This window comes from Haliaeetus albicilla, chromosome 2, assembly GCF_947461875.1.
Source record: "Haliaeetus albicilla chromosome 2, bHalAlb1.1, whole genome shotgun sequence".
Classification (NCBI taxonomy): Eukaryota; Metazoa; Chordata; class Aves; order Accipitriformes; family Accipitridae; genus Haliaeetus; species Haliaeetus albicilla.
This window is the reverse complement of record NC_091484.1, coordinates 79,906,001-79,918,588: the sequence shown is the minus strand read 5'-3', so window position 1 is coordinate 79,918,588 and position 12,588 is coordinate 79,906,001. Positions and strand designations below refer to the sequence as shown.

The 12,588-nt window shown below is 40.1% G+C and overlaps 1 protein-coding gene across 3 annotated transcripts in view; it reads left to right on the top strand.

The window, feature by feature from the left end:
• The window catches only part of SMARCC1 (SWI/SNF related BAF chromatin remodeling complex subunit C1), a 91,933-nt gene that overhangs the window by 62,625 nt on the left and 16,720 nt on the right, over positions 1-12,588 (top strand). For 2 of the 3 annotated variants that reach the window (XM_069778443.1, XM_069778446.1), the window contains 5 exons: positions 61-116; positions 1,958-2,072; positions 2,958-3,112; positions 8,409-8,543; positions 12,322-12,580. In XM_069778443.1, the coding sequence (XP_069634544.1) occupies positions 61-116; positions 1,958-2,072; positions 2,958-3,112; positions 8,409-8,543; positions 12,322-12,580 (720 nt within the window). The remainder of the gene's footprint in view (positions 1-60; positions 117-1,957; positions 2,073-2,957; positions 3,113-8,408; positions 8,544-12,321; positions 12,581-12,588) is intronic. The other variant, XM_069778445.1, reaches the window with a different exon arrangement.

Here is a 12,588-nt window from a genome sequence, read left to right as displayed (position 1 = left end):
TCGAGTGTGATAAATGGATGTTATGGCAGTTCTAAATATTTTTCTTACTACTTTTCTCAGATGGAGCCGAAGAAGAAAAGATGGAAACTGAGACAGATGGGCAGCAGTCTGAGAAGGTAAGCTTGGCTCAGTACACTGGTTCTGAAAAGATACTTCTGACACTTACGAACCTGAATTGCTACATTCTAAAATGCCTGATAAGAAAGGTAGACAGTAGTGTGCTGGTGAGTGTATGTGTCCATAGGGAACAGTTTTCAGTCTCTGTAGTGCTTCATTTTCTTACAAGTGATTTAGTCTCAAACTGTACGGAGACAGTTCTTTTGCTGGGCAAACAGCAATGAGACATTGGTGTGTTGTCTTCTAGTCCTGAGGAAAAAAAGGTTGGACCGGGAGGAAATGTAAACTGAGTGACACCAACTGAGTTTGAGACTTAAGCTGCAGAAGGACATCGGTACATTATGGTTCATGACTCATAGCGGTCTAAAGCAAGCATCACTTTGAAGTCTTGCCCTAGAGAAGTTTGTCTTGTGACTAATAGCCTTCCTAAAGTTGAATGCAGCTTTCAGCTCTGACAAGATCAGAGAGATCAGAGCTTTCCAGGAAACAGGCGAGTTTGGGTTACTTGCAGTATTTGGCAACCGTTTCTGAGTGTGGGGTGTGGAGCTGAACAGAGAACCTGAAGGAAACCATTGCCCCAGCTGCATTGCAGCTCTTCAGTGGCAGTGTGAGTTAGGTACCTGTTCGGTCTGCACGATCGCTTGCAGCTTTAGTGGATGTAGGAGGATGAGATCTGTCTGACTAAGGTTGCCTGTAGCTGAGCTGGTCAATAAAACTTCTTGTTGCAAGAAGCCTGGGCTAACTCTTGGTTATAGATGCGTGTATTGTGTACTCTTGATGTTGGGTATGATGCATCCTGCCCATAAAGATCAGATATTTAGGAATTAATTCCTTCAACCTGTTGATAGTGCCTACAAGAATGCAGTTGTTTGGGGCTTTTTCATAACCCCAGGTCTATAAACACAGTACCTCTTTCCAGATAGTCTGCAATAATGGCACTGGCTGTGTTTGTTTCAGACCTGAACTGGAATTAAACTAATATCCTGGAATTAGAACATCGCCCTGTTTAAATAAAAGGTGGTAGGCACTTACTGAGTCTGCAGCAACAGGTGGTATTTCTGTGTTGCCTGCTTCATCAAATGAATGAGATAAAACTAACCTAATGGCTGCTGAGTGTAGTCTTGATGTTACTTGTCACTCTGTTTTCAGGTAGTTCTTTTGCCGCCTTTCTGATAAATAGTCAGGTACACTTAGGGAGACGTAAGTGTAGAAGACTTGGTCAGAGCATGAAGAGATGCATTATTCTGTAGAGCATAGTAAATGAGAAACATTCAGGTCAGTCTGGAGTATTTTGAAGGGGAAAATAATGCTTTCAGTGTTAAGCATGAAGCTGCTGCTTGCTCTCTTCCACTGATTCCTGGACAGAAGCACCTTCCTATAACATGTAATTTAGTTGTAGCATTTATTGCCACAGGAGGCTGTTGTGACCATGAGTTCTGCAGAATTTGGAGCTGTGTGGATAGGTGAATACTGTGTAAATTATTAACATAGCAGACACTGTAAAGGATATAACACTTACACACAAACTACTGGAATAAATGGGGGCAGCATGGAGGGTAGAACATGTTCTTATCTGTCATCTTAGTTCAGGATTTCTTGTACCTTCAGATGAACCCAGGTTGGCCTGGGTTACTGAATCTGATAGACTTTGTCCACTATAACAGTTACTTTGTTATTCAGATTTCAGTTACAATTGTCAAAATGAGCTTAAGTAGCAGTCAACCTTTAAAATATAATCTCTTCCTTTATGACAGTGAGTTAATTTGAAAGCTATAAACCAAGTTAACATTGAATGCCTTCTATAGCTCTCATTCTTCAAACCATCTTTCATCCCATTTAGGTTGAAAACAAAGCAGAGAGTGAAATTGAGGAAGGTGATAAAGTACAAGAAGGAGAAAATGAGAGAAATCCAGAAAAAGAGCAAGACAGTGAAGTGACTGCAGACCCCAAGCCAGGTAATGGTTCCCAGCTGTTCCTCAGGCTGTGTTAGCTTTAATAGCCTTCCTCTAAAGTAGTTGGAATAGACTATAAACTCAGCTGTGGCAGAAATATTTCCTCTTGCACATCAGGCTGCTTCATGGTTCAGTAGTAAATATTCTAGTTTAATTTCACTGCAGAGTTCAGGCACTAAATTCTTTCTTGAACTCATTTTAGACCTCAGCTGAGCTTTCTTGCACCGTGTGTAGTGACTGGGTGAAGAAATTGCAGTAGCAAAGTGCGTGTAGGTCATATAAATTTTCTTTTGCCTGTATTGCACACCATTTGGTCATTTTTGATGCAAAGAAATGGGACTGCTCACTTCTACCGTTAGAAGTTAATATGTTAGCTCAGTTTCCCTGTGAAGTGATGCAGAGCCTTTATTTTGACAGCCTAAGGGGTACCGGGTTTTTTCTACATAAGACATTATTCTTATTATTTATTTTGAACATGTTCCCCTTGTACCACATGGATATATCGTTTTTCCCTGGAATTTACGTTCAGTATTTTAGCACAAGGTAGAACAAGAAGCATTTGGATTTGATGTAACAATGGAGTTGATTTGGAAATGCAGCTGAAATTGTTCTGATGAGAGTAAGCTGATGGCAGAGATGAATTGACAGGGTGAAAACTAGAAGCATTTAAAGTTGCCCTATTTGTTGGATCAGATCCTCTTAGACTAGAATTGTTCCCCTGTCAGCATTTGGACGAATAGCAGTACCATAACGTACGAATGTGACAGCATGTGGATGAATTAATTTGTTTGACTAACAGCAGCGCGTGTAGTGCAATTCCTGTCCTGACGTGATACTGTTAACAAGGGGAGAATGCATGTAACAGACTTGGCGGGAAATCTTTTTCAGAAGAAAAGGAGGCAGAAGAGAACAAGGAGAACGTTGATGCAAGCAAAGACAAAGAAAACGAGGCTGGGAAGAAGAAAGTGGAACACGAAATCTCGGAAGGAAACGTAGCTACAGCTGCAGCTGCTGCCCTTGCCTCAGCTGCCACCAAAGCAAAGGTTTGTTTTATACAAATACCCATTGGCTTGGTTTCCAGTTCACATTAGAACTCTTCTTAAAGTGGTCCTCTGTTCCAGATCTGTGCGGTTTCATGTTCTGATCTCTAATACCTTGAAGGAGCACAAGTGCCATCTTCAGTTTCTTATGCTTGAACTCCTAAGTGAAACAGTATACAGTTTTAATTTAGGCAGCTACTTTTATGGTTATGAATTTGATGAACATCCCTAAGAAATAGCCCCCAAATATGCTTGTCGTTTTTGGGAAGACTTTTCTCTGCTCGATAGGTCTGGCTGTAATGCTGAGGATGTAGGTCTGGGTGATAAAACACTTATGTTGCCTTTTTTGCTGTGTCACCAGCTGTTCGGTGGACTTCACACAAGCCTTCTGTGCTTGGGCGCTTTGTCTGTAAAAACAATGTGATGTTCAATTCTAGTGTTACAATTTTTTTTATAGACAGCTTAATGATTTTTGTGTTAAGAGGGACTGTGTCTGTTAAAAGCACGTTCTTGTCTTCCTATCATTAAACTTCTGTTTGTCTGTAGTCTCTTAATGAGCTGTGGTTTGAATCAGTGTCCTATCTAATAGCTTTTCTTTACCCTACAATTACTAATTGCATGTTGTCTTTGATTTTCTTTTTGCAGGAACCAGACTGCCTTTGCTTCTTTTAGAATATCTTTTTCAAAATCCATTTTCTCTTTGTTTTTTGTTTGTTTGTTTTGGGTGGGTGGGGAGTTGATTCAAGTTGCAGTTTGGGTTTCTTAATTGCTCTTGGACTCAGTGCCATGTTGCATGTCACCTACTTTATAGATACCAAAAGCAAAGCATGGATGGTGTTTATTTCCTGATGGATTTCCAGGACATAATAGTAGCTGTAATGAGGTGTTGCATGTGTCGTACTGACTTTCCCAGTCTAATCTTTGACTCTTATAACTTTAACTTTAGACTTTTTTTTCCAACTGCATCATATATATTGAGGACAGTGTGGTGCTATGTTTTGTCATGGATGATACAGTTCCTCCTTTATGAACCCATGAGATTTGAGGATATTTTTAGTTACTACCTTTCAAGCCAGGTTCTAAAATCACAAGTTGTGTGATTTCAGTGTTACTTAGTGTCAGAGCTAGGCACCCTGTGGAATTCCCACTTTTCAGGCAAACTTCAGGTTTGTTATTTTGGTGAAGTGCGGAGTCCTAACTAGCTCCTTGTGCATCACTTTGCCTGTCTGCCTCCGAACCTATGGTGCTCCAAGCACCAAGCTCTTTTACAGAGAATAACTTACTTTCAGCTCAATCACACTTAGAGATATTTTCAGCCAAGTTGGAAAAACCCCAGCATATATATATAAGGAGGCATGAAACTTAATCTCTGTTTTATGGAAGGCTACTTGCTCCAAATAAAGATGATCTTCTACTTTCCGTCCTTTGGTGATAACGAGTGCTAGAGGGAGAAGGGACTTGGCTAATGGCAGTTTTCATTATGGCAATAATAATATTCTAGAAGAATTTTAGCTTTATATTACAGGAAATAATATATTATAATTAGGATGTTCACACTTCAGAGTAGAATTCAAGTTCAGCAGGGGTTTCTCTTTCCACTTGCACTTAAAAACCCAGACAATATTAAGGCTTTCAGTGAGCTGTATCTTGTCTGAGAGGGTAATTCAGTTCTTCATAATAAACTCAAGATCTGGCCATGTGAAGAGCTGTTACAGAGTTGTTTTTCTTACAATTTTATGTTGGAGGAATATTGCAGTTGGCTTCTAAGAAGAAACAGGGGTTAAAGACAGGCACTTGAAGTGTTTTTTCTTTTGGGATAAGTGGCTTCACCAATAAGTTGTGCTATTTGAGAAATGATGTCCAGTGAATGTGTACATTTGGGGTGAGACTCTATATTACTACATATAGAATAGAGCAACAATTTAAAATGTGTTTTTACAGGTTATGGCTTCTGTACAAACAATATTAGAATTAAAGTCCCTTTTCTTCATTTTCTTCTCAGATTCCTAAATCAATGTAAGCTATTTTTTCCTTTCTATGCATAAGTAGCACCGGGTAGAAAATGTACTCTTTCCTGCAGATTGCTCTTAGCTTTTGTCCAGGTGTGATTGAGCTGCAGAGCTTCTGCTGCAGGTCTTGATCCATCACTTACACTGCCAAAGAGGACTGTCCTGGTCATAATTTGACCTCCTGCATAACACTGATCTCATGACTTCCTGAATTCATTTTGCTGTAGCTGTGATTGAATACATCTTTTCTAGGAGACACTGGTATCAAAGATGCCAGTGATGCAAAACCTTCTGTAATTGTCCATAAGTTTTTTCCATGGGTGGCAAACTTTGCTGATAAGCTTTATTCGAAGTCTAACGTGCTTCAGCTACTAACTGTTGTACCGCTGCAGCGCCTTGCCTACTGGATTAAAAAGCCTTTGATTTTTAACTGCTTTTTTCATTTGTTGTAGGTATTTGGAAACATAAAATTCAGGAATAGAAGAGACCCTGTTGCTAAAATCACTTTTCTTCTTTTTGCAGGCAGCTACATCCCATCTTCTGTTTATAGGCAAATCAAATTACGTCTTTAATTGGTTCCTTTTTGCTGCTGCTCTAGAAACTCACTGTGGGACCTTTTGCATCTCATGCTTGAATGTACGCATGACAGGACTCAGTTTTTCGCATTGTGTGCCTTAATTTAGATAATTCTGTGTTACCTGCCACCTTTATTTCTTCTGTTTCATTTGTGAAAGACAGTCTTATCCCCTCTTGGCCTCACAAAACAAAAACTAGGTGAAGCATCTAGTCTCCTTTCACAAAATAGCAAGAGGAAAGGAAGAAAGAGTAATTTTCTCTACCTGTTGCAATTTCAGCTAAACTCTCATGTGTGGATGAGAAGACTTCAGCACAGTATTCCAGTGAGATGGTGCTATTTGTCCATTTTCCAGAGGTCTCTTGTGGTCTAGTTTTACAGTTGTCCGTACTGGTTGTCACACTCATGCTCTTGCTGTTTAAGATGAGGGGATGGGCTAGGTTCTGTGAAACTGCCTGTAATGTGTGTGTGTGCTCGGTCAGTAGCAAGTCTTGTGATTCCTTCCAAGTTTATCAGTATTCACCCAGAAATAGAATTGCTGAGCAGCGAAACTAGAGTCAGTATTGTGGCAATGGGCATAAGCCCAGGCACAGAGGCGCTTGTGGCTATACTTGTGTTTGGGACTCTTGTGTTTAAATAGTAAAGCAAAGCATTGTTCAGTATCCTCTCTCAGCCAGAAGCCAGGTCCACTGGCTGGATTAGTGATGCTCAGGTCATTCAGAATTGCTGTTTCCCAGGATAATGTCACATACCATCTTCTTTTTTGCTTATTTATGACTTAAGGTGAATGCACCAATATGTTTATCAGGCAATTTAAATCACCATTAATTTTGCCTTACTATTTTTTTTGTCTGCTGCAGAGTTAGTAGTGACTCGTTCTTTTTCCATGTGAAAGCACTGGGTAATGCCAGGCTAAGGAGCAGTCTCTTTAGGAAAAAACTTGAATGATTATTTCCTTTCTAAGGTATATTTTGAGATCTGTCTTTTTACCTAATCGTGTGCCTTGCTGGTTTTATGTTAATCTGGTTTCATTATTAAAATTGCACACATCAAGCAAGGCAAAATGACTGTCCTAAGCTGTGTGTATCAACAAAGATACTTCTGTCACTCTGATTTTTTCATACAAATGAGTTTGTTTTACTGAACAGTATTAATTGACATCTAAATTTTCAGCCATTCAGTTACTTTATTTCAAATGTGTGCACCACTGTTTGGTCATTATTTAACTGAATAGCCTACTTGAATTTCACAGTGGCATGCTGTTAGATGAACTTGGGGGATCACTCTGGTTCTCTCAGACTGTACCAGATTTTCAGTTAAACTTAGTGAGAGCCTTGAATGTATGTTACCTAAATTTACTGAAGACTTGTGGGTTACCAGAGGTGAATGCTGTCAAATGACACAACATATTAGTGATGGAAACAATATCATATGTTTTTGAGAAATTCTGTTTATAATTAGGATTACCAGGGAGTTTTATAATGCTTCCTTTCTCTAGCTCAGTATTTCTCCGAGTTCTGAGCCAAGGTCTGGGGCACAGCTTGCTAAATATGAGTCTCTGTTTGCAGCTTGAGCTGGATGAGATCCAGCTTTCTCTTTTTTCCTTCTTCCCCTTGGCCCTCACCTTTCCCTTCTCAAAAGCCAATCCTCCTTCCCCCTCAACCCTTGGATATGTCAGTAAGGCTTTGCTTGGACGCTATGATTAGGAAACATCCTTTGACTATTAATACAGAAACTCCCAAGCAGTACCCATGGTGGGTGTTTAGAGTGTATTTTCATTTTGAACAGCAGGCTTTTAACAAAAGCTAGTAGAAAGCATCATTAACATGCCTTTCACACTTGGAGAATGTGAAGCACTTTTATAAGCTGTCTCATATATCACATGTACATACACACACATATATATATCTCCTGTATCATTTATGTGTAAGTGTGTATATGTAAATGGAGTAAAGCTAAAGCCTTGTGAAGAATCTGTTTGCCTTTTTCTGCAGTTTGCTTTTGCAGGTTAAATACAGCTTTCCCTTCAGCTTTCTTCTGCAGTAGGAATACTGTACAACCTGGTTATAAAAGGAAACTGGAGATTTTTTTTTTAACAGTTTCTTCTAATACCTGTGTAGAGATTTCTCTGCAAGTTCTCCCTAGCCTGAGGTGAAACTGCTGTGCTGAGAAAGCTTACGTTTTAGTGGTGTGGTGGTGCATGTAATGGGAATATGCTTAACTAGATACGTAGCTTCTCATTTACTTGAGCAAAAAATATTTTAATAGCAAAAGCATGCAAGAGTCATCTCACTGTTTTTGTGGGTCGTTCCAGGTAAAAGCCTCCAGTGTGTGTTTTGGTGACAGCTTTTTGGATGACCTACAGCTGACTCGGTACAACATACCCTTGCTCCCTCATTTGCATTTCCACTGAAAGTGCTCTCTGTTGCACAGCTCTTGGAGGGCTTCAAGGCAAAGCTGGATTGCTTATGAGTACTGAGCATCCACAATACCTCTCATATTAAAACTTGACACCTATTTATTTGATTAAAAGCTTAATAATCTTCCAAGGGCTTCTGGTTCTGAGCATAAGTTTGATAATCTAATCCCTGATTTCTGTCCAGAAGTGGAATAGGATGGCTAATGCTAGATACAGGCATAGTTGGCTTATTCGTTCCTTTAAAGTGCTTTATTTTGTGAGATATGTGTAAAGCAAAAACCTGTGTTTTATCCTCAGCACCTAGCAGCAGTGGAAGAAAGAAAGATCAAGTCTCTGGTTGCCCTTTTGGTGGAGACACAGATGAAGAAGCTGGAGATAAAACTTCGCCATTTTGAGGAGTTGGAAACCATTATGGACAGAGAGAAAGAGGCAGTAAGTAGGGATTCTGGATTAAATCAGTCACTGCAAAGATATGTGTGCTAACAGCTGGAAAACTAGCAACTTCAGCTTTATGCAGGTCTTTCTGCTTCAGCTGGAATTCATAATTACCCCCTACAGTAGCATCTGAGGCCTCTCCTTCTTTATCCAGCATCTTCCCTTTACCACAAGCAACAAACTGGGGGTATCCTGGATTTGCTTCCTAATCCTTACTCCTGTCATCTAAGCATGAATGTGGAATTGGTCCTGAGTCTTTATGTACGCCTTCTCACAGGAATGGTGTCTGACATAATAAGAATGGGTTTTCCCTGTAACAAGAGTGAAATGGGAGGAAACCTGACTTCCCGAAGGGAAGGGAAACCAGCTCGCTCTGTCTTTCCTTCCTGCCCCGGTTTAGACTGGAGATTTGGTTTTAAGCGTGTGGCTCAGTTTTTGGAGGGCATTCTCAGTAGCTCTTGGGAAAGTCCTCAAAGTGAGATGCGGCAGCAGGAGGATATGCGCTCAGGAGTAACAGCTTCTCATTTTGTGGTGATGATGGGTTTACCTGAGCTGGAGAGGGCAACAGCAGCTTCAAGAGAAGGGAAGGAGGCAGTGACATCGGGAGATGGGAAAAGGTGTTTGCTCATAGGGACCAGAAAAGCATCAAAATAGAATAAAGCTGAATTGACAAATCTAATGAAGAAGTGTGACTGAGGAGGAGGAGCTGGGCAAGCTAAGCAAGAAGGTTGTTAGTTTCTGTCCTCAGTCTAGTGAGGCTGTAAGCCAGGGCATAGGTCTTGACTGAGGTCTAGCCAGCTGAAGAAGGTGGTGACACTAAGAGAGCATCTCTGCAGTGCATCCCAAGCAAGGCTGTCTGTATTTATATTGTAGCACTATTAGTGACACCTCACTGGAAACTTGTGTATCCCTAACATCAGGGTATAATGTGGAAGAGATGCTGTCTCTGCCTGTCAGCAGCTGGATTACATGTCAATTACTAAGTGTTCTTTCAAATATAGTGCAGCATACTTTCAGAGAATCAGTTTCTCTCCAGCTACTGTAAAGATGACCAAAACTTCATTTTTGTCAGAGCAGTCAATTTTTTTATTTTTCTGTTGTATTGCTTTCTCATTTTTGTCAATAAGCAATTACTCTAGATGCTTTGAAGATATTGACTCATAATGCTAGGGCTTTTCACATTTGTCCTACCGCGTGAATTTAATGGAATTTACATTCTTACTTTGGCATTAATCACATTGATAGAGTTTGACAAACTGTGGTCTTTTGTTGTAGCAGAATGTCAGCAAGAATTTCTAGATTGCTCGGCATCCTCAACCATTTCAGTGTGGTGTTTGACACTGATTGGCAGCTCAAGAAGTGGACCTAACTATTTTGAAAAGGTTCGCTGTAGATTTCTTTCTTTGGGGGATATATTCTATTAGTGACAGATTTTTTTCCATTTTGAGGCATATGACATTTTCCTTTTTTAAAATGTGCATATAAATTTTTCCCTTGGCTTTCTGATGGTTAAATTTGGTCTTTTCACCTGTCATTTTGGATATCTAGTGGAATAATTAAAGCAAAAAAAAATCCTTAGTGCCATTGCATGCTATGCATATGTCCTTATTTGCTGCACTGGCTTTTTCTCATGGTAAAGGTAAGGCGATTCTAACTGTTGAAAGAAATCTGTGCTGCAGACTGGAGGGTGTTAGATTTTTAGACAAAACATGCTTACTTCAGAGTTTAAGCTAAAGTAATTTCAGTGCTGCCAACTCTGTGTGTAACCAGGGATCCTGTTGGTAGGAGCCTTGTTGACCCAGAACTTATAATAGCATGTGAATGTTTTCTTTACTCGTTCTGTTTAGGGAAGAGTTACTTGCTGAAGATGAAATTGTAGTACGACGATGGTTATTGTACGAGTATACATTAAGTGCTTGTAATAGTCCCTTCTAACAGTGAATCACTTCACAACACTGTAGAAACGTGCTGGTGCAAATTTGAGGATCGTGAAGAGTGTAGCGTTCATGACAATGTGCCTAAAAATTTGGCTGACTTCCTGAATCGGGTTGCATAGGGAAATTGTGTGGCAAACTGATACATGTTGATCTTGGTTAAGGTGCCTAGCCTCACTCTTGCCTGACATCTGCTGCAGGTATAACTAAGTTTTGAGCGTTGAAGAGCAAATACAAATTACTGATAGACTGCCCACTGGAAAATGTGTTACTACCCGTTGTCTTAATGTTAATCTGTGGGATACAACTGTAGGTTGTGTCCATAAACCTGCTTCTGAAAGTACTACAACATATGCAAGAACCTAGTATGGAACCAGGTGTTTTAGGCTCTGCATCAGTTTTAAGACCAGCTCATGTTATAACTTGTGTTTATGTGGCTTTTCCTCTGTCAAACTGTCTTTTCTCATCCTGAGAGGAGGGAATGTGTAGAAGGGGAAGTTTTCACTGGTTTTCCTAAGTACAATGTGTATTTGCAGGCACTGGATGCTGTTTGGGGATACTTGTAAAGACTTTTTTTTTTTTAAGTGTAGCAGGATAGGGTACCATGAAGAGAGCAAAGCAGGAATACAAAAGAGCGTAAAAAGAATATAAGTAGTATGGTGTAGCCATACTTCTTGCCTAAGCCTTTGTTTTGGGTCATTTGCAGTAATTCTTCTCTGAACTGCCTGCCACCTACTGAATCTGTTTCCACACATGCACAATTACACCATTGGTGTACGTGCTTCTTCATTTTATCAAGTTCTTCCCGCTAACATATCAGATTGGTCAAGGAAAAAGGAGTCATGGCAGCATGAATAATCACATTGTAGTCTCTACATGCAGAAAACCAGCCCCCAACAAGGAGGATGTATTATTCATTAGGCTCTGTCCCCATCTGGTTCTGTTGGTGAATGCGTGCTCTGTAGTATTCTGTTTTCATCCATGCTTTGTCAGCAGTCAAACTGCTAACACAAAGTATTGATGGAGCTTTGGGATTTTTGGAGAACTTCTGCTAGGTGGAAGTCTCCTTGGCAACCTGCTTTTCAGATAAATTATGGAATATATCTTAAAATACTCATTAAATATTTGTAAACTAGTCACACAAATCCATGTGTCCAATTGCTGAAGAGTAATAGATGTAGAAATGAGTTACAATTTTTTAAATAAGCCAAATGACATATGCTTCCTTAACCAGGACAGTGATTAATCATATAGATGCCCGATACTAAGAAATATTTTCTGTAGCTTTTTTATCTTTTCATTTTGGGCTTGCTTACTCTCTACATGGCTTCATAATTAAACAAAGTAGCCTATTTTATGTTAATTGGCCTAAATTACATGAGTTTTTATATAATTCTCTTAACAGTGCAAATCACTGCTGTCTGGCTATCATGATGTTCAAGTCCTACACTTAAAGTTACAGAGTGGGATCCTGCCTGTAGTTACTGAGCTAGTGCTATTGCACACATATTCTGCTTTGGTCTTAGCCTAGAAAATCTCTTTTGTTTCCTGTTCCAACATACAGAAGATTGAGAGAAAAACATAACAGTTTCTTCTAGAATTGTGTTAAGGCTGCATGCTTAGCACAGTACTCGCTGAGTAATGTGTTGTATTACTGAGAGGTTCTTTAGGACAGAGCAAGGTGGGTTCATCTGTTCCAGCTGGAGAATGGCCTCAACCCCTTTACCAAACCAGACAGTTGTGTATCAATAGGATAGGTATTTGATTTGCAGAAACATGTTTTAAATGTATAGTTCTTAACTTTGCTTTGCCTTTCCCCCCCCCCCCTATTTTTGACATAGTTAGAGCAGCAGAGACAACAGTTGCTGACAGAACGCCAGAATTTTCACATGGAACAGCTGAAATATGCTGAATTAAGGGCTCGTCAGCAAATGGAGCAGCAGCACAGTCAAAACCCACAGCAGCCTCACCAGCACTCCAGTGGGCCTGGGATGAACCCCCTTGGGGCAGCAGCACATCCAGGCTTACTGCCTCATCAGCAGCCCCCACCGTACCCTATGATGCACCACCAAATGCCACCACCTCACCCACCACAGCCAGGTAAGAGT